The sequence below is a fragment of the Aspergillus affinis genome (genome assembly GCF_023601865.1).
Source record: "Aspergillus affinis strain CMG 70 chromosome Unknown NODE_103_length_130260_cov_86_642442, whole genome shotgun sequence".
Taxonomy (NCBI): Eukaryota; Fungi; Ascomycota; class Eurotiomycetes; order Eurotiales; family Aspergillaceae; genus Aspergillus; species Aspergillus affinis.
The window spans coordinates 39,260-64,014 of record NW_026515884.1 but is presented as its reverse complement, the minus strand read 5'-3'; the positions used below and the strand labels follow the sequence as shown (position 1 = coordinate 64,014).

At 52.2% G+C, this 24,755-nt stretch overlaps 7 protein-coding genes across 7 annotated transcripts; 2 read left to right on the top strand and 5 right to left on the bottom strand.

Moving 5' to 3' along the window:
• Positions 1 to 1,567: 1,567 nt before the first annotated feature.
• KD926_000134 (putative extracellular thaumatin domain protein) lies at positions 1,568 to 2,122 on the bottom strand (the record flags this gene model as incomplete). Its single annotated transcript, XM_053104061.1, has 1 exon — positions 1,568 to 2,122. The coding sequence occupies one exon, from the start codon at positions 2,120 to 2,122 to the stop codon at positions 1,568 to 1,570; it is 555 nt and encodes a 184-aa protein (XP_052952629.1).
• Positions 2,123 to 4,551: 2,429 nt separating this feature from the next.
• Positions 4,552 to 7,889, bottom strand: KD926_000133 (Sec23/Sec24 family protein; the record flags this gene model as incomplete). Its single annotated transcript, XM_053104058.1, has 6 exons — positions 4,552 to 5,186; positions 5,241 to 5,432; positions 5,488 to 5,925; positions 5,982 to 6,322; positions 6,380 to 6,483; positions 6,540 to 7,889. The coding sequence occupies 6 exons, from the start codon at positions 7,887 to 7,889 to the stop codon at positions 4,552 to 4,554; spliced, it is 3,060 nt and encodes a 1,019-aa protein (XP_052952628.1).
• Positions 7,890 to 8,622: 733 nt separating this feature from the next.
• KD926_000132 (amino acid permease) lies at positions 8,623 to 10,711 on the top strand (the record flags this gene model as incomplete). The annotated part of the gene is made up of 8 exons (XM_053104057.1): positions 8,623 to 8,679; positions 8,739 to 9,142; positions 9,203 to 9,318; positions 9,377 to 9,551; positions 9,627 to 9,941; positions 10,025 to 10,354; positions 10,479 to 10,550; positions 10,624 to 10,711. The coding sequence occupies 8 exons, from the start codon at positions 8,623 to 8,625 to the stop codon at positions 10,709 to 10,711; spliced, it is 1,557 nt and encodes a 518-aa protein (XP_052952627.1).
• A 237-nt stretch (positions 10,712 to 10,948) lies between these two features.
• Positions 10,949 to 16,579, bottom strand: KD926_000131 (cleavage polyadenylation factor subunit CFT2; the record flags this gene model as incomplete). Its single annotated transcript, XM_053104056.1, has 6 exons — positions 10,949 to 13,799; positions 13,884 to 14,042; positions 14,711 to 15,104; positions 15,253 to 15,282; positions 15,602 to 15,715; positions 15,769 to 16,579. The coding sequence occupies 6 exons, from the start codon at positions 16,577 to 16,579 to the stop codon at positions 10,949 to 10,951; spliced, it is 4,359 nt and encodes a 1,452-aa protein (XP_052952626.1).
• A 1,635-nt stretch (positions 16,580 to 18,214) lies between these two features.
• On the bottom strand, positions 18,215 to 21,547 carry KD926_000130 (putative integral plasma membrane protein; the record flags this gene model as incomplete). Its single annotated transcript, XM_053104055.1, has 8 exons — positions 18,215 to 18,373; positions 18,462 to 20,269; positions 20,323 to 20,368; positions 20,423 to 20,507; positions 20,565 to 20,603; positions 20,717 to 20,843; positions 20,905 to 21,451; positions 21,509 to 21,547. 8 exons carry the CDS (start codon positions 21,545 to 21,547, stop codon positions 18,215 to 18,217), a joined length of 2,850 nt encoding a protein of 949 aa, XP_052952625.1.
• A 399-nt stretch (positions 21,548 to 21,946) lies between these two features.
• Positions 21,947 to 23,200, top strand: KD926_000129 (snoRNA-binding rRNA-processing protein UTP6; the record flags this gene model as incomplete). The annotated part of the gene is made up of 2 exons (XM_053104054.1): positions 21,947 to 22,036; positions 22,103 to 23,200. 2 exons carry the CDS (start codon positions 21,947 to 21,949, stop codon positions 23,198 to 23,200), a joined length of 1,188 nt encoding a protein of 395 aa, XP_052952624.1.
• A 350-nt stretch (positions 23,201 to 23,550) lies between these two features.
• Positions 23,551 to 24,191, bottom strand: KD926_000128 (peptidyl-tRNA hydrolase domain protein; the record flags this gene model as incomplete). The annotated part of the gene is made up of 2 exons (XM_053104053.1): positions 23,551 to 23,815; positions 23,917 to 24,191. 2 exons carry the CDS (start codon positions 24,189 to 24,191, stop codon positions 23,551 to 23,553), a joined length of 540 nt encoding a protein of 179 aa, XP_052952623.1.
• Between the last annotated feature and the right edge of the window lie 564 nt (positions 24,192 to 24,755).

The following is a 24,755-nucleotide window of genomic DNA, read 5'->3' as shown; positions in this document are numbered from 1 at the left end:
CTAATTCGGTCGGTACTACAAGCCCGGCCTAGGCAATCGTGAAAGGGCATTTCTAATTCTGAAGAGGAAAAAGGGTCATCTTGTCAATGTAAACGTTACTAACAAATTGCAACCGAATACCCATTTTTTCATCTTACCTGGTAACCATGTACACCCCAATAATACTACTACTAAGAAGCAATCACATCTCAAGTGTTCAGAAGCAAACAATCTCGAGGAAGAAAAGTAACCGGAGACTTCGGAAATCCATCGTTGATGATGATGATGTCATCCCTCCATTCCCATCCACCGGACCACTCAAGCCCTACTTCAGTCAAGTCAAGATCGTGAAGCATGCCTTTCTGGTCTGCGAACTGCATGCTAGGTGATTAATAATTACTAATTCTGATGATTGTTCTCGCCAAGATATTGACAGCGAGTGTGCTCCGTTCTACAGTCTTACAATAATGGACAATGGACACGCTTCCTCGTAGATGCCTCACGACCGAATGTAACCTCAACCACCAAAAGTCATGAAGTCAGTCATCTGCGGGAATATTTTCCTCAAAGGCTATTTCCAACTTAATTATACTATTCATCAAGAGCAAAAATTATGATAACAAGAATTGTGAACCTAAACAAGGACAGTGACACAACTAACGCTGACTAACCAGCCTCCTTGTCACCGTAAACTGTACTCAGTAATGACCGAGTTATCCAAGATCCACCAACGAATCTAGACTCGCCACGCACAAACGAGTAATGACATCCCTCACAGTCAAGAGTCTAGACTCCCTCGCCTGAACAAGGATTGGCGCTAAAAATGCCTCATTGTTGAAGTCCTCAGGGAAAGTCAAAATAAGTGTCTGTCTAACGGACACACAAAGCCAATGAGATCAAGATCAAGATCGGGTGGACTCAATCGGCGCCAATCTGACTGGTTAGGACCGCATGGCGTCAGGGGTTCCACTTTAGCGTCTGTTTGCCTTTTAGTTCGTTGGACTGTGACTTTTGGGAGGGAGGGAGGGAATGAGGCTATGAGCCCGATAAAGGGATCCACTGTGGCCAAAACACCGGTCAAAGGCTTGGTTCTCGTTTCGCTTTTGGTGGGTTTGGCTCATGTCAGCCCTAATGGTTGTGGCCTGGGCTTCAACGTTTGATTCTGGGATTATTACTCAAGTGTTTTCTTTCTTTTTTGGTGCAGGATTTACTAGATGAGATCGGATGTTTGTTTCTTTTTGTAAAAAGTTGAATTGTATCAATCAAAGGTATCGTCGAAGGAAAGTAAAAAGTGAAAAGAGAAGGTAAAAAGCAAAGGAACGAAAGTCTGTCTCTTGAAATCAAAGTCTTTCGCAAAAAAGCAAATGTTCCACCCAACTCCACAAGTGTGATCTCAAATCACAGCCCAGTTTTCCCATTTTCCCATTTCCGTTTCCGTTTTCCATTTCCATTTTCCGTCGTAGCATCAAGTCATGTTCATAAAGATTGAAGGAAAGAATAAGGAATGCGGTCATTGGTTGACATCATCCTGCATCATTTCCCGGGAGCCACTCATCTAGAGCGCATCTTTTGTTCGTCATGAGGTAATCTAGTTACCCAGGCTCAGTGAGAATGAGGTATCGATAGGGCAGCCGTGGGTAGCATGGTCATCCTTAGGCTGGAGGTAAGCCTCGGCGCAGCTAGTGTCGCCAGCAGCGCAGTTAACGCTGGGGCAGTCGTCGCCAGTCTGGCTAGGCTCGACGGAGAAACCGTGCTTAGTGAAGCTAGAGTCGCTGCCCATATCGATGCAGGACATGTCCCAGAAGATGGTGTTGCCGGACTGGGTGTACTCGAACTGCAGCACGTCGGACTGGTCTTCGGACATGGACAGCTTGATGGAGATGCCGCCGCCGTTGTCGTTGCTTTGCCACGATTCCTGGTAGTTGCCGCCGCCCGCAGAGAGGGTATGCATGTGACTGACTCTATCAGACACAGACCACGCGTAGACGTTGGAATCCAGGTTGTTGACGATGTTGACGCCGCCGCCGCCGCCGCCGTCACGACGGATGATGGTGCTAGCAGCGGTGCCGTTGGTGGTGGCGTTCAGGTAGTAGGGAAGGGCCGTGGCGAGAGTGGCCATGAGAGGGAGGGACTTGAACATCATTTTGATTGAGTTTTTTGATGAACGGTTCTTTCTTGAACTTGAAAGAATGATAGTAAGTCTGAAGAGACTAAGTATAGAGAAAGTGGAATGTAGAGAATGAAGTCTGTACAACAGACAAGTAAAGACTGATAGTCAAGAAAGACAAAAAAGAAGGACGATTCGAATGAATCAAAAAGAGATAGACTGATCAAGAGAATGTTGTTGTTGAGAAGAATCGCAAACCATCGACGACGGACAGGATATTTATATGTCATTCCCCTCCAAATTGGCTTCGGTGCCTGTCCGCCACGAAACACCGGATACCAGAGGCGCAGGGGCAACAAACTCTAACGGCCATGGCGAAGATGAAGAGTTCCCCACCGTCAAACCCTTCGTTTACCCTCGACCCAGACAGCCGGCGAGTTTGGAAACCAGTTGGAGATCGGAAGGCCTGGATCGTTGAACTGCCGGGACTGGCATGAAACGCCGGGGAGATGGAGTGCCTCTGGTTGGTTGTGCCCACGTCTTTTTCGTGGCACTCTCGGCGTGTTGTCTACAGGAAAATGAGAGAGAGCAATGCATGCTGTCTACGGATGTGTCAGGTCGGTGAGATTGCAATCCACCGTAATCTAACCTGCATGCATGCGCGCTGTCATGTCCTTCGAAGATGGGACAGGATGGATTTTTAATGTGCCGTACTTGACAGACATTACCTTTCTGTTCGTAGACTACAATGAATTAATTGATTGATCTATCGGTCATTCAATACTACATCCAAGAAAGGCCTCAAAAAGAAGGACAAGAAAGACAAGACGTTCTCGACGCATCCATCCATTGATCCCGGTCTATCACCAACAAAGCACCAAGACTTGGACCCGACCCGACCAGACCAGGCCCTACAGGGATCAAAGATCACGAAACAGACAGAGAGACCAAGGCAACTCCAACGGAATTCGACCGTCAGCCAAGGCGAGTGGCCAGTCAAACTCTGCGTGGCTGTTATGTCGTGGCAATACTACTATGCCCATATAACGCCGTGCACACAAGTCTATAACATGTAACAAGTGCGTGCACCAAGAACCCTAACCCTAGCGACCCACGGAAAGTCCCTTCTTCTGCCCTTCTTTTCCTTTCTTTCCTCCGGCGAGGCGCCGTCTCTTCCCACGGATCCACCGCCATCTCCAACGAAAAAATCCCCTCCGATCCACTTGACATTGTTTTGCCATTGGATCAAGTCTGCATATTTATGGGGAAGGATGACGCTGCCAGGCTCAATGCTGTCCATGCTTTGACTGCCCTCTCTCTGGCTAGCTGTGCCTCTCAAGTTCGCCATGTGCGGATATCTTCCATCCTCTTTCTCGTCCGTGGGTCCTCTGGCCGGGAAAATCCTCGGTAGATTTACTTTCCTTTCCTTTCTTTTTTGTCTGTGTTTCCTATTCGATGCTTCCGACTGCGTGTGAACCAGAGCACGCTACCGACTGGGCACACCCAGTGTAAGGGGTTTTCTCGGACAGACTGATTATTGGGTTCTCAACGTTCAGAAGACGGAGAATCAGCCGATTTGAAATGCAGGTACCAAATCACCGTCCATAGGAGTAGTTGTTCTCTCGGTATTTGGGGTGTCAGTCGTTTGCCGATCGTCTTTGGTCCCTTTTTTTGGTCCCTTTTCCCCTTATGTTCCATTTCTTTGCTCTTTGTGGTTCCGTGTTTGAGATTTTTTTTTTTCTTTTTCTTGTTCTTTCTTGTTCCTGTAGATTCCCAGACAGACTGACACTGCCCTGACAGAGATCGCTCGGTAGCCGAAACTGTCACCGACTCGACCGAGAGTGACTTGACTTGAAATGACTAGACTAGGCATCTTAGTCGATACTTTATTTTCATTGGTATGACTGAGGATCTCCACTTCTCTCTCGTATCTGTTCCTTTTTCTTTTTCTTTTTCTTTTCTGCCTTATTTGCCATCGCCTTGGGCCCCTCTGCTTATGGGTGGCACATGACGGCTTTGGTTCAGGGACAGGGTCAAGAACAGGGACAGGGACAGGGACTTTCTCCTCCCTTCCCTTCCGAAACAGAGTGCTCCAACCAGAAACTGTCCTTTGTCTTTTTCTAAAAAGAAAGAAAAAGGAACAGGGTATGCGACCATGGTCCTGACCTGGTCCAGGGTCTGTCTACAAGTCTGGTTGCATCCAGCCATGCTGATACCGTTCTTTCTCTCTTCTTTCTTTCTTCTCTTCCCTTCCATGACCCAAGAATTCGACGGGATTGGTTCGCACTAACGTATACTTATCTAGATAGAAAAAGGTGAAAAAAAGAAGAAGAAAAAAAGACAAGTGAAGGAAGCTAATAGGCTGTACCAATTCAAATCGAACCCTCTTCTTTCACTACTACATACATTCCCCTCTCTCCCCTCATCCCCCCTGTCAAATGACCAAGTCTAGACCTTTCCCCAAACTACCAATATGGGGCCCGTAATCCAGCCAGACTAGTCAAGGACGCGTCGGCCGAGGCATCCTCTCGCTTGCGATGTCCCGCCAGCTCGAGGTTGATCTGTCGGTGGACGTGGACCAGCCAGTCCACGTAGCTCTGCGCCTCGTTGTTGCGGTCCTCCAGCAGTAAGCGGGCGAACTCGTACTCCGCACCGTCCAGACCCTGGCGCGCCAGCTGGATCGTCACGGCCTTGGAGCCCCGGATCGTCGAGAAGTACTGGACGAGGTTCCGCACCTGGGCGTTCAGATGCGTCTCCAGCAGCGGGATCGACGATGTCTGGGGGTTGAGGGCTTGCAGCGAGTTCTGGCCCTCGCCGAACAGGTCCTCGAGCAGGTTGGGGGACACCTGGGCGTGCAGCCACAGTAGACAGACCTGTCCGTTGTCCACGAGATAGACGCCTCCATCCTCGATCTTAGAGTAGCTGGCCCGCAGCGACGGCGGCACCTGTAGTTGTCCCTGCTCGTTGGGGAATCCGTCTTCCGGCTGCATGTTGTGGATAGGAATGATGCGCGGATACAGGTACAGCGAGAGTTCTGTGCATCCTATCGATCGGAGCATGCGCATGTCGTGAATCCGTCGGTCTGATGCTTCTTGTCCACCTGTTTGGGTTTAGCATTTGTACTTCGGTTTTGGCCTTGTGGACTGGATCTTACCCTTCAGTGCTCGCGACTTAAGCAAGCTCAACATGTACATGGAAAACTCTTTCAAGTTCTCCGGCAACACCAGTTGCCCCGGCGGATGCGACCCGGAGAAGATCTTGCGATAACCGCTGAATATATCCACCGTTTTTTCCGTCACGCTGGCCCGGATGTCCTTGAGCGACTTGTCCACCGTCTTGGACGCGGCTAGATTCCAACAGTCAGCGAAAAACCATAAGATCTCATTGACAGGAACACCTACCCTCCTTGGCCATGATGCTGACCACTGCGTCCTGGTCGATATACTTCATCGTTTCCAGACCGCCCTCGTTGACCGCCGCCACTGCGTTTATGCAGCGCACCCGGCGCTGTCCGTTGGCCGACGTGTACAGTAAGGCCGCCTGGAAGTGCGCGTCCAGCTTGGGATCCAGCTTGCCGTCATAGCTGAACATCACGCCGATCGCCTTGTCCGCATCGATGGCTCCGATCTCTAGATCCGCCCCCAGCGCATGTTGCACGAAGTTGCCGTGGTATCCCGACACCTGCAATCCGTTCGAGCAGCGCACCTTCATCAGAGCCTGGTATCCGGTCTCGCGCGTGGCGGCATGCGCGATCTCTCGCGACAGCTTCAGGAGATCCCGAGGCGCGTGGAAGTTGGGGTAGAAGAACGTCTCTCCGCCCGTCACTTCAGCGATGTGGCCTGTCTCGAGTTTAGCCGTTGTTTCAGGCCATATCTTCCATTGTCAAAGTACTTACCAACTGTCGCCACATCCACGTAGGTTCCGCCCGGCGCCGCCATGAACAAGTCCACGCCGATGCCCGCCTCCGCCAGCTTGCCGGCCGCGGTTCTCCAGTCGGCCTGCTCGGTCGTGAAGAGCTTCCGCTCCGCGTCCGTTCCGTGTACCTTAGGGTCTTCGCGCATAACCAGCGCACCGGGACCCGAGTTGGGGAGGCTAGACACGGCAGCGATGACCTTTCCACCGGTCGCATGCAGCGCAGACAGAGCCGCATTCAGCGCGGGCAGTAGTGCCACTTCCGGCGTCTTGAGGTGGGAGAAGATGGTGGGGATTTGTTGCAAAAGAGAAGTAATCACATCCCTAGGACGTATGTCAGTATCAGTTTAAACCACTGCAAAAGACGAGTTGATCGCGTACCTAGACTCGTAAGGATCGACAAACAGTCCCTCGCTCAAGGGGACAAACGGCTCCTGCAGATCGGTCATGACCATCATCTGCGCGCGCTCGAGTTGCGCCTGGTTCTATGGGTCAGAATCTGCGGTTATCTTTGCTAGCACTCAGAGCGTAGACAACTCACACTTAGGTTGTAGAAGTGCACCTCTCGGTCAAAGGTAACAATTCCGATCTTAGCCCCCTCGGGTATTCGTTGCGGCGACTCGCCCTCCTTGGTATTTTCCGTGTCGTAGAGCGCGTTCAAAATACCCTTGCATGCCCCCTTCAAGAACCCTCGGTTGATGGACTCCTGGCTGACATCGACCATGAACAACAGCTGCAGACCCACGGGCTCCTTGTTCCAGTATTCCTTGGGCACCACAAATTCGACGGTTCCCATCATCAACTCCGGACGCTGCATGCGGTCGATGCGCGACCCCGACGGGTCCACGGGGGCAAAGTATTCGGGCGGCACGTCGTTAGGGAAGGTACACATGTTACAGACAAACTTGTTTCCGCCCGATCGGAAGCTCATGAAGGGGTTGATGTAGGTACGGCATCGGCGGCATCTCGGCGGTCCAGCGTCGCCAAAGTCCAGCACGGGGACGGGCTGTTCGCCCGGGTCCTGACGAGCCAATGGCTGCAGGATCATTCCCAGCGGCAGCGCAGTTGAAGTGAGGAAGTCGGAGGCGGAGGGGATGTTGTTGAGCGTGAGACGGGCGTACTTGGGAGATGAATTGCCCTGGTCATGGGCCACGAAGGGCACGGCGGCCGGCGGAGGGAGATGGCGTTCCATCGTAGGGTAGACATGGTTGAAGTAGTACTGGGCGGGGAGGTCGCGAGATCGAGGGATGCTGGGAATCTGCTCCGGATCAATCTTGCCTTGCGTCGGCACCGATCCTGGAGCGCCCGTTCCTGGGAAACCCGGTTGTGGTTGCAAGCCCATGGCGGGACTGACGCCTCCCACGGCCGGAGAGACCGACCGCGGTGCCTGGTTCAAACCCGTATTCAAGAACTGCGACGTCGGTTCGGGGGCCAACATGCCGGGCATCTGCTGCGGAACCGAGCCCGACGCTGAGGCCCCGCCAATCTCGTGGTGGGCATGACGATGCTTCTTCTTGGAGGCGCGGGCCCCGCCCTCGCCCACGATTCCCAACCCACTCATCTGCGACGCCAATCCCGCCATCGAGGGGTCCATGGGAGGGCTCACTGCAGCCTGGGGATCTGCATTGTACCCGAATTGCGGACTGGGGGCGAGACCGCGCGCCGGCGGGGGTTGTTGTAGTTGCTGCGGATGTTGTTGATATTGTTGTTGCGGGGGAGGAGCGCCGTAGGTAGACCATTGACTCGGAGGCGGGCTCCCGTAAGGAGCACCAGGCTGAGGAGGAGAAGGACCGGGAGGGAAGCCGGCAGGAGGCGATTGCATTCGATTAGGATCGGAGGGATCTGCGACAGGTTGGCCGTAGGCGTTATACATAGGGGGATAGTCGGCCATGGTGGATCATAGTCGGGTGAAGATTCGGGTTGGTTAGAGAAAGGAGGACCGAACAGACGGGGAAGAGAGGATGGACGGCGAGACCAGGAATGCGAAAGCGAAAGAGAAAACCCAGCGAGAGAATCGCGGGTGAAGCAGCGACGAGGAGCAGCGAAGCGTCGAGGTCGAGGGCGAAGACGTGAAGCACATCTCCATCAAGCAACGTAGACAGAAACAGCCCGGATCAACGTTGCTCCGCGCACGAGGTGTCCCTTGCCCTAGAAAGCCTCGAGGGACTCTGCTCTGTCCCCAAAGTACTTCTGTCTGACTTCCGTCGGCAATTTTGACCGAATTTAAGACTAATTAATGAGGTTTCCATGAGACAATCCGGAATAATGTCTGGCTATTTGTCGGATATCTTCAATATTCCCGGCATGCTGGTCCGGTCCCTTGCTTCCCACCCGTTTGTTTGCCCCTGATAAGCGCTTCATCTGATCAATCGCTTACAATTGCATTATGTCTCTGCAGGACAAACGGGTCGAGCAATTGACAAATAGACCGACTCGGACTGTTACTCAACGTCCGATTGCCGCTGTGATTGACTGATCGACTTGGCGGGGCTCTTCTTCACCGTCTCTTTAGCACCGGCTAACATCATCCTGATGGCCGAGATAGCACGTAATTTCATTCTTATTCTGTTGGCATCCCCTAGACAGTATCAGTCCATCCTGACAGATATTTAAAACTAAATATCATGGTCTCCATATCCGACGACGATGAGCTCCTGCTCGCTCGAATCGGCTACAAACAAGTCCGCCCGCCTGCCCCTTTTCCATGGTCTCGGTCTATCCACTAACCTAGTATCCCCAGGAACTGAAGCGTGAATTCTCCAAATGGTCCACCATCTCGTATGCCATCTCCATCCTCGGCATCTTAGGCTCCGTGCCCGCCACTTTCGGTGCCCCCCTAGCGGCCGGAGGACCCGCCGCCGCCGTCTGGTGTTGGGCCGTCGGCTCCTGCATGGCGTTGTGTATCGGCAGCTCCGTGGCTGAATTGGTGTCGGCCTATCCCACGGCTGGTGGGATGTACTTCGTCACGAAATACGTGGTGCCCGAGGAACATGTGCCGGTGTTTTCGTGGGTGCAGGGTTGGTGCAACCTCCTCGGTCAGACTGCCGGCGTGGCCAGTGTCACGTACACGGTCAGCCAGATGCTGTTGGCAGCGGCGAGTATGAATTCCGGGTTGATTGGGGGTGGAGAGTATAGATATTCGCCGTGAGTTGTCTGGTCTTGTTCGTGGCCGATTGATAGTTTTAATGACGTGCAATGGCACAGAACTGCATTCGATACGGTCCTCTTAGCTATCGTCCTACTCTGCGTGCTGGGTGTAATTTGCTCGCTGACAACGAAGACGCTGCATCGCATTATTTTCTGGTTTGCGCCGATTAACAGTACGCTTGAGAGAAATATCATGCAAAAAGCCGAACCCAGAGCTCACTTTGATTCTAGTCACCGCGACCATCGTCATCTGCTTCGTCCTGCTCTCCTCGCCCGACAAACAGTCCGCCAGCTGGGTCTTCACGCACTTCACCGACGGATCTGGATGGGGATCCAAAATCTTTTCATTCCTATTGGGATTCATCTCCGTTGCTTGGACCATGACCGACTATGATGGCACCACCCAGTCTGTCCCCCTTTCTCCCTCCCGCCTCTTCTGACACCTCAAGCCCACCAAAACACTAACAGAAAGAACAAACAGCATGTCCGAAGAAACTCACGACGCAGCCTCCCTCGGCCCACTGGCCATTCAATCGGCTGTCATTGTCTCCGGGCTCATGGGCTGGATCCTAACCATCTGTCTCTGCTTCTGCATCACCGACCTCGACGCCATCCTGGACACCCCTACCGGCCTTCCCGCCGCCCAGATCTTCCTGAACGCTGGCGGCCAGACTGGCGGCACCATTATGTGGGGGTTCGCGATCCTCGTGCAGTTCTTCACGGGCTGCTCGGCCATGTTGGCGGATACGCGCATGGCGTATGCCTTTGCGAGAGATGAGGCGGTGCCGTTTTCGAGGTATCACTCTAATCCATCCCCTTTTCCCTTTCCATTTAAGGAACCCAATAAACCCACTAACCCAACCTCCCCTCAAAAAACAGAACCCTTTCCAAAATCAACCCCACCACAAAAACCCCCCTCAACGCCGTCTGGTTCGTCGTCGGGGCCAGCATCCTCCTAACAACCATCGCAATCGGATCCACGCAGACCGTGACCGCCATCTTCAGCATCACGGCGCCAGCGCTCGACCTGTCCTACGTCTCCGTCATCCTGGCGCACCGCGTCTACCAAGACCGGGTGCCGTTCGTGGAAGGTCCGTTTACGTTGGGACGGTGGCGAGGAGTCGTTAATTGGGTGTCGATCGTCTGGGTGGTGTTTATTAGTGGAGTGTTGTTTTTTCCGCCCAGCATGCCGGTTACGGTTGTTAATATGTATGTTTTGTTCTTCCTCTTCTGCTGTTGACTCCAGTTTGTTTCCCTTGGGGGTTCTGGATTTGGAGAGTGGCGGTGCAATAGTGGTTGGTCGAAGGATTAAGGCTGACTGTCTATCGACTAGGAATTATGGCATCTTTGTGGGTGCTTTTATTGGGTTGTTTGCGCTGGTTTGGTGGTGGGTTTCTGGGAAGGGGTGAGTGCTTTTCTTTTGTTATATCTCTCTTTTGTTATTCTTATGTAGTTGATTTACTGATATACTGATTCAGGAAATATACCGGTCCTCGAACCAATGACTATAAACAGGGCATACCGACGGAGGATTTGGACGACGACTGCTACGGCACGTTTCATTGATATTACTTGCATTCAATGCATAGTAATACAATAACCACACAGGCTTATAGTCTACAAATTGACAGGAAAGGAGACTAAACCTTTCCACAACCACTAGAATGAAATATACTTTGGATATCCCTGAGATGCTACATGGACTTTCACCCTATATCACATCACATAACATAGCATACAAATACATCATTAAACGCTCAACCTCATTCCAAGTCCCCGGACCCAAAACTAATCAATCAGAAGTTAACTTCCCGCAACCACCGCGAGACCCTCGTATATCTTCCTTTTAACGGCAAGGAAACTGCCTGCGCCGCCGCGTAGAGTCCCCGCGGTGGCTAACTGGGCAGCTGCTTCGATCTCGATCCTCCCCGTGCCGGACTTGCGCACCGCCACCATCCCATCGATCAGGAGAGTTCCCTCGCCGCGGAATTCCGCCTTGTGGCCGGCGCCCTGCATGAGCTTGCGTAGGTCGGCAAGTCGCAGATCGCCGACGTGCAGGGGGCGCGTCATGGACCGAGTCCCCGCGGCCATATTGGCCGGGAGGGTGTCCAGCATTGGGTAGACGTCCGTCTTGTCTGTTGTCGTTGGGGGCTTGGCCTCGTCCGCTGCCGGCGGCACGGTCTCGGGTTCGGCTTCACCGGCCAGGAGTTTTTGCTTTTTATGGGGCGAGTCTGTCGCATCCTCGTCTGAGCTCTGTTCGGGTGCCCGCAATTGTCCCGTGAGTGTGACGACCCCAAGGCTGCGGACGTGCTGCCATTTCAGCCGGCGAACAAGGCTGTTGCTCAATTTGACCATCCAGGCATTGGTATCAACGCTGGCATCGATGACCTCACCATTAGCAGGAGTAAAGATGACAGCCAAATCCTCGTGAGACACGTCCATGCCTGCCTTCGCGACGAGGAGTTTCTTGCATTCCGTCGCCAGCGCGGTGGTCTCTTCTTTCATGCCGCCCACCAGGATCAGTTTGCGCGGTTGGATCAGCGGGATGAGCATCTCCAAACTTCGCTTGTCATGCAGACCAGTGAAATCCACATACGCCAGACGCGCGTTGATCGTAAGCGAACTCTTCTCATAGACCGCCTTCGCAGGGCCTTCAAAGGATTGCTCGTCGGTAGCATCAGGCTCCGCCGCAGCATTGGCGTCCTCCTTATCTTCGTCTTCCGAGTCCGTAACACTGCTGTCGTCTGCCGCGCCTGTGTCTCTCCGCTGGGCGCCATCAGCCATGTGTGCTCGCTTGGGGCCCCCGCTGGGTCCGGTCTCGTCCCATCGTCGCTTTTGACCAAGTTTTGTCTGCGAGTCTGAGCGCCGTTGTTGCATGTCGGCCTCCTCACGTTCTTCGGCACGCAGGTATTCCTCCGGTCGAATGAACTCTCCGTACTCGTCTCCCTTCTTCCGCGGTGCGACGTACGGGAACATTCGCTCGCGACCCTTCTTGCCGCGAACGTCGTAATCGAACACATTCTTTCGCCGTAGCAGAACGTTGATACCAAGATCTTCGTCGCTAAGTCCAAGTTTGTTCCGGTTGACGTGTGCCAAAGAAGTCGAAAAATTCAACACTCGTCCCTGTTGTTCCTCTTCGGAATCTTCTGATGACGAACTGGACCGATCATCCAGTGCATCTGCTGCAGTGTCCAGGGCTTCTTGGCCCCGAGCCTGCGAAGTATCCTGGAGTTGTCGTTGTGTGGCGAGATACTGCTGATAAATGAGCTGCTCCCCAGCGTCTAGCGGCGCTCGCTGGACGTCGGTCCAGGCTAGCTCTCGTCCGCCACTGTGAATCTGCTCGATTGTCTCACCATCCGACGCCTTCTCCAGCGCAACTCCGTCTTTTCTTTCTTCGTACCATTCCCAGATCATGCTTCCCAGGGTCTTCCGTTGGGTTTCATCCTGCTCCACGGGAAGTCGCTCCTTGTGGAGCGACTCCGTCAGTAGCAAGAGGTTGTTAGGGCCCTCCGCCACCAGACGAAGAGATTCCTTTGCGAAACCCCAGTCGAGGGATGTGTCTGACGCAAGAACGACTTTGGGCGTAGGATCACTTAGAATCTTCTCCAGTCGCTTCCTTCGCTCCACGATCTTCAAATGCTTGAAAGTGAACGGGGCTATTCCTTTCTCTTCGCCCTTGCTGTTTGCCTGGCCGCCAGAACGTTGGCCATCGGCTCCGGACCGGGACTGGCCCGTCGTAGCATCGACACCCTCGGCTGCTTCGAACTCGCGCACGATGTTCTCATCCATCCATTCTATCATACTCCGCGCAAGTCTCATCGTGGTGTGAGCCTTTCTCCCACCCAAATACAGCCCCGCGCCTTTCAGCGCATCGGTGCTTTGTTCGTTCCCCGCAGCATCGCGCCACGCGTGCTCCAGCGCGTAAGCAAGTTCCAGGACACGCGCGCTGGTATCGGTTGGGATCAGAACAGTCCCTCCTTTAGCAAGGGAGCTCCGAATCATATCCAGTAAGAGATCATCGCGCTTCTTACGGCCCCCAGGAAGTGCGAACTTATCACCACCCCGGGTGCTACAGACTAGAGCAGTAGGTTTGCGCAGCTGCTCAATGACTTCCGCCCCGCTGGCCCCGGATCCTCCGAACCACGCCGCACCGGCTACCACGCTCTCTCGAGCCTGGTTCCAATCGACGGCATACACAATCGACTCCATGCCATGTTGCACATGCCATATCGTTCCACCCACAGTATGTCCAGCATTGTAGGCCGTCAACGTCAGGCCGTTCAGCGGCGGAGAGAAAGGAGAGGCAAGCGGTTCGTGAGGCTGCGAGTATTTCAACGGGTGAATAAAGGAGAAATATCGGGCAATATCTTCGTTGGTGGGCGGTTGAAGCAGAATCCGTTCTCCCTCCGCGACCGATGGCCCAGCCGTGGACGCCCCAGACTCGGTGACCGAGGTCGTCGGTAGAAACGTCGCTGCTAGCGGGGAGGATGCATATAGGTCCTGGAGCAGCGTGCGACCGAGGGCGATAACGGGACCGGTAGCGTAAACGGGGATCTGAGTAAAAAGGGGAAAGGCCTTGCAGCAGTGCGCAAAGGCACCAATATGTGCCGGGGTCGCGTGTGTTAAGAGGATCAGAGATAGGGTCGGAATATGTCTATTTCAAAAAGCATCGTTAGAGAGATCATTGCAACTTCTCACGCCGGGCACGGCGGACAAAGAGGTGAAAGAGGGCGCTCACTTTTCCAGTTCCTGCAAATCAAGCGGATCAAAGGTATCGCCCCAACCCACGTCGACAAGGATCTTGATTCCCCCATCAAGCTCTAGAATCGACTGGGAGGCCTTTGACGATGACGACTGAGCCCCCAGTAAAGGCGTGAATGTGAACATGTTGCCTGGTCTCTTTGTTTAGAGGTTCAGTATTCCCGGAGTGCGCCGACCGCACGATGGAATCTGTTGTCTGGAAGGACTCTACGCAGGGACACTTGCACCGTGAGTCATCAGCCCAGACACAGGAAATTTGAGCACAGCAAGACAAGAGGCTTCCAGCTACCGTGACATATTCAGTGGCATGGCACAGCAATGGGTGAAACGGAGAAGATGCGATGATGAAAGACAGCGCGGAAAGGAAGAACAATGAGCTGGTTTATCGGGTTTGTCTGATTTGCACTGTTTGCATTGGGTGCCCGATCTGGCTTAGCCCCATACCTATCCAGCCAGCCCTACTTGAGCAGTACAGATGAGTAGTTCTACCAGTTCAATTTGAAGCAAGATAAAAGTCCATGCGAATATTATTGGCTTGATCTGTTGGTAAAGGCCCGAAGCAAGTAATACAAACTATTTATGACACAAGAACGCCATGGCAGCGAACTCCGTTATCAACCTCTTTCAAAAGGCAGCATCGAGCATCCACTATGAGTCCTGAATGCTTTTTCTATTCCTCCGCTTGGAAAGACTTCCAAACTTCTTCAAAACCTTTCCTGTCTTTTCACGTAAGCGCCGAATCCTAAGGCCATTGTGAGTCCAATGTATATCCAAACACATTCGAAGAAAGACTTCAGATCTTACCTCTTCTTCTTCGCAGGATTGATCTCCTTCTTCGCAGGATTGATTTCCTTATACTGGCCGAAATCTCCGAGATCGTGCACATTGGATTCACGCCTCTGCTCTTCTTCTCTAAGGCAAAGCATGTGGCAGTATGTTGCAAGCAAGCTGAAAACCCAAAACGACCTATTCCGAGCGCTATGTTCGTGAAGCCAGCGCTGTTGCATGTCGGGAATGCCGAGCTTTCGGCACATTTCAGACGCGTCATCCTCCGATGGAACAGATGTATACAACTCTTGCTTCTGGCACCAATCCATCACTCTGGTTCCTCGATCTACTTCGTTCACATCACCGCGGATAGCGCTGGCCCTGCCACTGGACACCGCAGGATCTTGGTATCTCCTTTGGGAACCCTCCTCTATACTTTCGGATCGGGATAAGGAGGTATCTTTCAAGTCACGCCCATCTCGAATACCTCTTAGCAAATCTCCCAGATAAATCATATATTTGTCCTCGCCGAATTGACTCAAGAGCTCAATCAGGAGTATCTAATATGCGCTGCTTACCATCACCGGGCGACGAACTCTCTTCGGATTCTATCGAGAAAAAGCGTTAGTTCCTAGAACCATTCAGGGGAAAGGAATGCGGTATGCAAGGGGGGCAAAAGCAAGGAATGCGACCTTCTCCAGCCGGGGGATATGTGTTATCAGCCATCTTTTAATGACCTATTACAACGACGGGCTAAATATAACCATGGAGGGATAAAATGTGGTTAAGGGAATGACAGAAACGCAGTAAGTAGTAAAGGTAGTACTAGAACCGATCGCTAGATGATCTTGAACGCGTATAGAAAAAGACAGAGAAACATGCTCAACACAAGCAGGATGACAATGAACCAGATCCATTTGTACTCACCGATGGAAGTAGACGAGGTGCTGTTCGCGCCTTCCTCGTCGGATTCGGCATAGAGTCGGGGGATCCGTCTCGGGGGTGTTCGGTTGTTCTGATATAGACTCCCGGCCTTGGGCACTGTTTCGATGTTAGTCAACTGTAGATAAGCAAGGCGACTTTTATAGACATACGGGCTCGATCTGCCAAAGAGGGGCGTTCATAGTTTGGGAATTTGAAAACCCTTCCATCCCAACTGCCCGGAGTCGGGCCCTGGTCCTGTCGAGTCACATCGACATTAGGTGGCGGAGACGGAAGTGACGGTATGGGGTCCTCGATTTCTTGGAAGTTGCCGTCTGTCCTACTCCAGATGTCTGTTCTGATATTATGTCTAAAGACCGGATTCTCCAAAGTGGTTTCCAGAACCCCATATGCGTATTTTCTCAACCAACTGTTCTCTGAGTTCATCGCGTACGCAAATGGCCCGGCATCAAATACCCATTCTAGTTCAGCCAAGTCCGGCTTTTCCTCAGACTTCTTTGTGGGTTTTAGAAGCCAGCGGGGAGCAAGATTGTTATATCCATACCCGATGCGGAGGGTCATACACGTGGGATCGAAATGTATACCATAAGGTAGAGTTGTTGGTGGGTTTGTGCTGGAGGAATGTGAAGCCCCATGTGTCTTCTGGGTGGCGGGTACCGTTGGCGGTGGTTGGTGCGAAGTGGGTGACCTTCGACGGTTTTCTGGTTGCTTGCTTCCAGGGCTTTTGGTGAGCTTTTGAAGTGTCGCGCGGGCATTGGCGAGGACACGTGGAGGACTGGTTATGTTTGGGGGACCGGTAGCTCTAGGGCTGAGTCTTCCTGAGCCCTTCGACTCGACTTTGGTGCTTGCTTCTGGAGCCTGAGTGACCTCCACGTGTTCAACATGCGGATTATCAAACTCAAAGGAGTCTCTATTCAACTTGGGAGGGGCAGGCGTCTGGCGTTTGCCAGAAAGGCCGGTCATGATTGCTGAGTGAGGCGTTATATATATCGAGAGGCCAGATAGAATGACAGAGCTGTAGCTGCGTTGAAGGTCTGATGGGTAGAATATAGGGATTCCCGATGTAAATAATGTTGAGCACTGTCGCCAATAGACGCTCGCACTTCAGCAAGAACTATAAGACCTGTAGAACGATTAGCACTGCGATGCGATAAATCACTTGCTTTAACATGTGGTGTAGAGAAGCAGGGACAAGGGTACCAGTGGTATATTTGAGAGATGATCTTGTCTTCGCCTCTGAACCTGTTGCGTAGCGTTTACTAACGGCAGAAATAGCACAAAGAAATGAAGTGCAGAATGAACGGTTTCTCTGCAAAAAAGAACTCAAAGATACGTAAATGCAGTGTGGCTCTGGAGATTCTTTGTTGTGTCAGTAGCACAAAGGCACTAATAAACCGCAAACCATTGAGGGGAATGGCCAGTACAGCGCGGCAAAATGTTAACATCTTCCAAGAGCCGAGGAATTATAAGGAACTCGACGGACTTACCCCTGGAGAGGAACTACATCGGAGTCAATAACAACAACAACTACAACAACAATAACAAAGATCCAGCCAGTCACCGGTTACATCCCGGGGGCTTCCACCAAGTTCCTGTCTGCATCTATCAAGGGCAACAACGTTCCTGGGGTAAGGAAGAATTGCAGAGCTATTCTGTTTTCCTTGGCCAGGAATTTTGTACTCCGGCTGCGAGACCAAAAGCCTTGGTCATGAACATTGCAAGGCCCTGAAATGTCCAAGATGTCCGAGCGGCTACCCCTAAACTTCGTGTCAAAGATCCCATTGGCCAATATTCAAGGAACAGTCAATGACCATAGTCACAATGAACCAGGGAGAAGCAAAAAGTAGAAAAAAAATCCTCTCCCTCTTCTCTCCTTGTTACCAGCAATCTGGTAGGAGTAGATTCCCTGCCTCGTTAGGAAAAGAGGTTAGCCTGGTGATCGACAAAGAAAGGTAAAGAGCATTCCTCGGAGAATTGCGGCCGAGTTGGACCAAGAGATTCCAGGGACAATGATCACGAGACCAGGCGAGAATAAGTTTGTTTTCGAGTCATGGAGAGGCCAACCGGCTTGGTGCGCGAGTAGATCGTAGAGGGAGCGGTTTTGGCTGTGCCAGGGATGTCATGTTCTATAAAAGCATAATTGAGTGTCTCAGGAAGCCGGATTTTGCCGATCATGCCGTGACCCAGACCGGATGAGATTATTGTGTCTCACGAACAAGGACCAACGTGTGGAGTGTTGAGCATAACATTCCGCAGCCTGTCGCTGAACAAGATAAGGTTTTCAGGGTCATGCAGCAGGATGGTGAGTAATATATCCTAGCTAGTCAACTCTTACTGTATACGCGTGGTATCGTTTCAAGGGTTGGCTTGGTAATTGACCTTAGTTGATTCCAAAAATTAAATACAGATATATATCAACTATAAGTTCTTTTACAGAGTCATAACAACTAGAGCTAGTAATTAGCTATGAGAGTACTAGTGTGCTCGGCCTATGAAAACTTGTACTCAATGTGTTTGTCAAACAAGAACATAGAAAAGCCGAGTGCTCGAAGAAAGGATACACCTCCTCGCTTCTTTTGACGCCACAGAGTCGATAGCTTATTGCCAGTATCTGGGTTCGTCAAAGACATGATAGCGGTGACCACGGACACCTTGGCCGCGGAAAAGTGCTGGAAATTGTCGACCCTGAGGCACCATTTCCTCTCCAATGCGCATCTCATTCTCGGGCTCAGGCTCTCCTACCACAAACTTTCCGACCTGTTCATATGAAAAGAAGCAATTAGTACAAAATCAACGAAAAATAATTTGGGATAGTTATCAACAAAGGGAAGATTTTGAAACTTACCTGAATTTCAGTGTCCGTAATAGAGTCACGGCTGACACGAGCATAGCCTGTTCTCTTCAGCTTCTTGTAAAGGATGTACTCGCACCATCGGTCCCAGTCAGTGTTGTCGATATCCTTCATGCCACTGAGGTCGCTGACGTAGGTGTTGTAGTTGCCTTCCAGCGGCTTGGTGACTAGGTAACTGAGAAGGATCAAGGGGCGCGGGGACTCGCCCATCAATTTCGACAGGTACTCGGTCTGGAGACGACGGTCCTCCGGATCCTCTTCCTGACCGGAGTGGAAGACCACAACGTCAACCAGTTCGCCATACATGTCCAGAGTGGCGTGGATAGCAGGAGCAAGCTCACCAACGGGCGATGGGAGAAGGTGGTGAGTAGAGTTGACAATGGGGAACTTGGAAAGCAGGGCGGAACCCCACGTGTGCTTGTTGGGGCCAGGTCCGAAGTCGGCATACATGCCCATTTCCTCGGCCAAAACTTGAGTGACGTCGCGATTGCCCATGATAATGCGCTGGTTATCCGACTCAAGCAAGCCGACCACGTCAAGCTCAAGTTCCTCGATCACCTGGCGCATACGTTGCTCAGAAGACCACATGTCGTTGTCAAGGCCGAAATGGACCGTCCAGATACCGGCAGTGACAACCTTGTCATCCTTGTGGTAAGGAACATAATCATTGGTGGGGAAGCGCAGATAGGCGATGGCAACGGAAAGAAGCTGCAGGGCTGCCAGGACGTAAATGTAGTACGATCGCTGTCGGCGACCACTGGGGCTGATCGTCTTGCTCTGTCTGTTAGACGAGTTTGTAACGGCAGCCGAGAAGACACCAGCACCGATGGAGAGCATGGTAGTGATCATGACCCAGTCAGTGTGCTCTCGCACGAGGGGTCCACCGGGAACGAAGGCGTAGGCCACAACCCAGACGTGGAAAAGAACCATGAACATAAAGAAGATGCCGCCAACGCCGAAGGCGGTAACGGGCGAGTGGCGAACAGCCGATGCGATCAAGACTGGAGTAACCGCCAAGGTGTAGAACGCGAGGATAAGACCACCGTAGAACCCGGTCCAGTGACTGTAGCAAGTAAGCAGAGCGGCGCCCAAAGAACCAATGCCAAACGCCGTCCAGCTTCCGGTCAGAGCAGGATAGTAGAGACCAAACACAAGACCTGCGCCCATTGCGAAGATCGTGACTGCTCCGTGGGGAACTGCGATGGGGCCGCGCACGGGGTATCCTTCCCAAACCCAGGAGATCATAGTGCTGGAATCAGCCAAAAGAGAGGACATAACAAAGGTTATGCCACCAAAACCGATACCGGCCAGAGTCGAAGAACCTTTCTTGGGATTCGGGGGTAGGTAGTCACCTCCGCTAGTCGGGCCTCTCCGGTGTGCCCTCAGAACAGAAAGAATCGCAAGTAACAAACCAAGCTTGTTCCAACCTCCGTTTCCGGGGTGCATCGTTGGCCAGACGGGGTTGTTTGTCTTGAAAGCAAATTTGGCGATGCTCGATAAGATCAGACCCATGGCCCATGCGGTGATCCGGGACTCGAGTCTGGCTTTGTTCGCCCTGTCCGCATACAGCTGACCAGTGAATGAAATACTGCCACAGCAGACAGCAAAACCGGTCACAAATAGCCGGTTGGAGGGGGTCTGCACCTGGTAGGCCAGCAGACCAGAAAGCGATAGGAAATGAACAAGGCGAGGGTTTTTGGTGACCGCAGTTTTCAATCCGGGAATGACAAAAAGAAGGGGCGAGGCAAAGCAGACGATAGCAGCCTCGTAACCGGAGATGCCCATGTGCCACAGAGGGAAATCTACAAGTTGATCAGAGCAATTCCCTGACAGACAAAGAGCCAATAACACTTACACCAGACTAACAGTCCAAGAGCCGTCCAGGTAGACCAGAAGACGAACTACGTCTTTCTGTTAGTAACGAATCTGCAGAAAAGGGCCGGGGCATAATTTACCCCGTTGTAAACATCCGCTGCCGCGTCAATGATTTCCGTCCAGAAGAAACCTTCGCCAAAAGTGTTGCCAACGGGCTTGCCCTTCCTAACTACGAGTTAATTGCCAAAATCGTGATTGCTCTGGAGATCAGATTATACACACTCTTTCTCAAGGACGGAGTCCGCCGTGGTCTTCAACTGCCTGAAGGATAAAACTTTAGAGCCCATTTTCTTTTATCAAAACCAAGCGCTGAATTTTCGAGCCACTGTACATTTCTTCTCGTTCTGGTTTATTTCGGAAGCCACTGTACATACCCTCTGCTGATTCCTTTGACATCCCTCACCACAATCTCGAAGGCCTCGAAATCCAATGCGGTCACCGCATCAAATCCGACATCAAACAAAATGAGGGACCACTCGAAAAAGGCGTACTTCGTGTAGGCTAAACGAAGATGGTTTGTCAGCAACGACGTCTCTATGGGCCGTAAAAGCACTATACTTACCGCCAGGGACCTTGTGCACTTTGTGCTGAATGAAGTAATAGATCAATGGCACCAAGGTACCAAAGAAGAGGCTCGCCATGACCTTTCGGTACTTGACAGCACGGCGATTGTTGGGGCTCAAGGCCAGACAACCGAGCGTCCACGGCAGCGTCGCAACCAGGTAGGAGATCATGAAGATGTCATGCCAGTCGTGGTCGTCTGTCGAGGTCACGTAGGTCCAGCCACCACAGGTGAATGTCCGGAACAATCCAACACCAGCGACAATCTTGGGGAGCGACGAGTTCGGGCGCGCGGTCAGGATGTACCACAGGAACACGAGGGCGAATCGAGGACCGGAGGTAATGGCAATGAAGACTTGGAAGAAGGAGCGTTCGGGGTAGCGATCCCCAATGGTGGCCGACACGGAGGGGAACCATTCATCGGGATATCCGTAATGTTCGTTCTGCACAATCTTCCGGAAATGCAGGGCCATTCCGACTATTAGAGCACTGAAGAAGGCCGTGTAGGCAACGGCAGTATGCGTCCAGGACACCCATTTCCCGTTCACCTGCGAGATAGTCAGCAAACCACCAGGCCCAATGGCATTGTATCCATTAGCACTAACCGCTACGACAGCATCTCCGTCCTTATATCGAGGTGCCATGGTAGCGCAGGAGACGCAGGGTCGGTCTCCAGGCAGTGGATTGAGGCCGAAGGGACGAGATAAACAAGGCTCAATTTAATAGTAAGAGGACAAAAGAGCGTCACGAAAAAGAAGCATCGAAGAAGAAAAAGAAAGGAAAAGAGAGAACGGATCGACCAACGAAAACCGCACGGCAAAGAGGTCGCTAAAACCCCTGAGGTAGCAGGCAAACGCAACGTAAGATGGAATTGCGGACGTGACAGTCGGTTCCTTGAGGCTCGGCAACTTGCGGGCACACTAGAGCTAAACGGGCAGGCGGCCTGGGAGAAACTTTGGGGTGCGGGATGCCGACCACTTTTTTTTTCTTGACCTTGACTGGCATTGACGAACAACTAGACGCCCGTTGCGGCCACTGCAATCATGTCCGCCGCTACTGACAAGGCCCGTTTCTTTCTGGAGAAGTCTATTCCGGAACTGAAAGAGTATGAGCGCAAAAAGCTTTTCAATAAGGTAAGATGAAGATCTTTCGTCTTATCGTAACGCGACCATGGGACTAACAAGGCCTTTCGTGTCTAGGATGAAATCTCAGCCATCATCAAGAAGAGGTCCGACTTCGAACACAAGCTTAATGCTCGAGGAGCGCAACCCTCGGACTTTGTACGATATGCGGAATACGAAATGAACCTGGACATCCTCCGGCGCAAGAGAGTGAAGCGACTAGGTATCAAGTCGGCGGGATATTCTGGACAGCGACGGATCTTTTTCATTCTGGACCGGGCGACTCGCAAATTCCATGGTGACATTGGACTGTGGGTTCAGTACATCGAGTATGCGAGGCAACAAAAGTCGTACAGAAAACTTGCCACCGTCTTCACCGACGCCCTTCGATTCCACCCAACCAACGCCGAACTGTGGATATATGCAGCGCAATACAATGTCGAGGATCACGCGGACATGTCGCAGGCGCGAAGCTTCATGCAGCGTGGATTGAGATTCTGCAAGAGCTCGAGGAAGCTCTGGATCAACTACGCCAAGTTGGAATTGATCTACACGGCCAAGCTCATTGCTCGCCAGCGTATCTTAGGCCTCGATCAACCGCTCGAACAGTCCGACCCAACGCAAGATGTCTCCATGGATGACCACGATGCCGACATGATCGCGCTACCCAAGATCACCGGCGAAGACATTAACCCCAGCGAAGGAGAGGCTGACGGGGTGGACCCGCAGGCTTTGGAAACTCTGAACTCGACACCTGCGCTTAGCGGAGCGATCCCCATGGCCATTTTCGACACCGCAATGCGCAACTTCGACAACGACGCCAAGTTCGGTCACGAATTCTACGACATGGCTTTCGAATTCGAAGAGGTGCCATGTCTACCCAAGATTCTGGAACACGCCGTTGCGGCGATGCAAGAATCTAAGCCCACCAGCTATCATACGCAGATTTGCTATATCAAGCTTCCTACTGCCGGCATCCGCGTCACTTCCGCTGAATTCCCACGTGCTCTGGGTACATCCTTGACCCGCCTGAGGGACTATCGGGACCAGCCGAGCATTGCCAGAGAAGTCGTCGACTGGCTGCAACCCTTGGAGAAGACAGAAGGCCTCGACCCATCCTTGCGCATGGTTCTCGCAGCCACCGTTCAGAAGGCGGAGCAGGTACTTCAACAGTAGGACGTTTTACAATTTCGCATCTCATCCACAAGAAAAGGCGTTCACCGGGGGTTACCATCTTATTTCCATTAATGAAGCAAACGCAGAAGATTCAAGTCTTCGTCGGCATAGATCGAGAAAAGTTAGCATCTTAAATCATTCGTCATATTTACTACTACCCCGTCGGCTGCTTTTTTTGCTGCTGTGCAGCTTTTTCGTCTTGATTCTTGCTTCATTTTCAGCCTTTTTTCTGTATGTACAGTACATGGTCAGTTTCGAGTTCCGTAGCCAAGTCTTTTGACGTGTCATAGGGGCAGAGATGAATGACAAGATAGTACGGAGTACACCGAATGCATTCCGGAAAAAGGCACCTACAATTTATGCACGCGATCTCGTTGCTCCGGCGAGGTTTCCCCCGGGATCACCTCCTGTGCGGTACTTTTGAGCAGCTGGTGGAGCTTGTCATAACAGGACTCCACGTTGGCGGCTTGTTTCCGCGACTCCTCGGACTGGATGACCAGGCTCTGGCTACGTTCTGCAAGGTAGCGGGAGGAGCGCAGTGGCGGATGTAAAATGGCCGGCACTAGCGGCAACAGCGATTGCAGCGGTACCTTGAGGGTCGCCTTGGAGTTCACCCTGTGGTAGCCACTTTAGCGATCACGCGTTCGGGGCACCGTAGCGTCGCGGTAGTTCAGGTGGGAAGAGGGAGAAGGTCTAGGAGAGAGGGGGGAACGGACTTGTTTACATTCTGGCCCCCCGGACCACCTGACCGGCTGAAGGAGATTTCACCGATATGACGCGGGATGGCGTTGTTATGGAAGGTCCCCAGCCATTCTCTCGCCGCCGCGAACTCCCCGTCGGCCTCCTTATCCCCATTACTGTTACTGTTGCTATTATTGATAGCAGCAGCGCGTCGGGAAGCAAAGGATCTCACGGCGAAGGTGGGGCCCGAAGAGAAAGGCAGAAGAGGGGGAGGATGGGAGAAGAGCCGCCGGAAACACTGGACCGCCATGGTTTGTAATACGGGGAATTTTTGGTCCTTTATGCTCCCCGGAAATTCGGTCAAATCAAGGGACAATAACCGGAAGGTCAGGAAGTAATGGTACACGGTCTGGTTGTATATACATGCAGTAGTTCCAGGTGACGGACGTGCAATTGGGACATTGAATTAAGGCCGTGATACTAGCCAGTAACAGGCACGGGGATCACCCAAGAAACCCGAACTAGTCGGAACCAAGGACCCGTACGGTCAGGTAAGCCGTAAGGACTAACTGAGGACTCGAGGAGCGTCCTCCTTCTGCCAGGGCCGGTCCTTGGATATGTCGGCTGCCATGCCAGGTTCTTTGCTGCTTCTTTCTGTTTTGGTTTTTTTTTTTTTTTTTTGTCTATCTACGTGGGTCGGAAAAGTCAGTCAGAATGACAGCCATCCACAGGCTACGGAGTAGACATATACATACGGAGTACACAAATAACATAACATAAGATAAAAAATAAAAAACGACGACGGACAGGCTCCGTGGACTACAGTCTATAGGACACACGTGTAGGCCCGACGAGTCGCTCATGGACGGGAAGT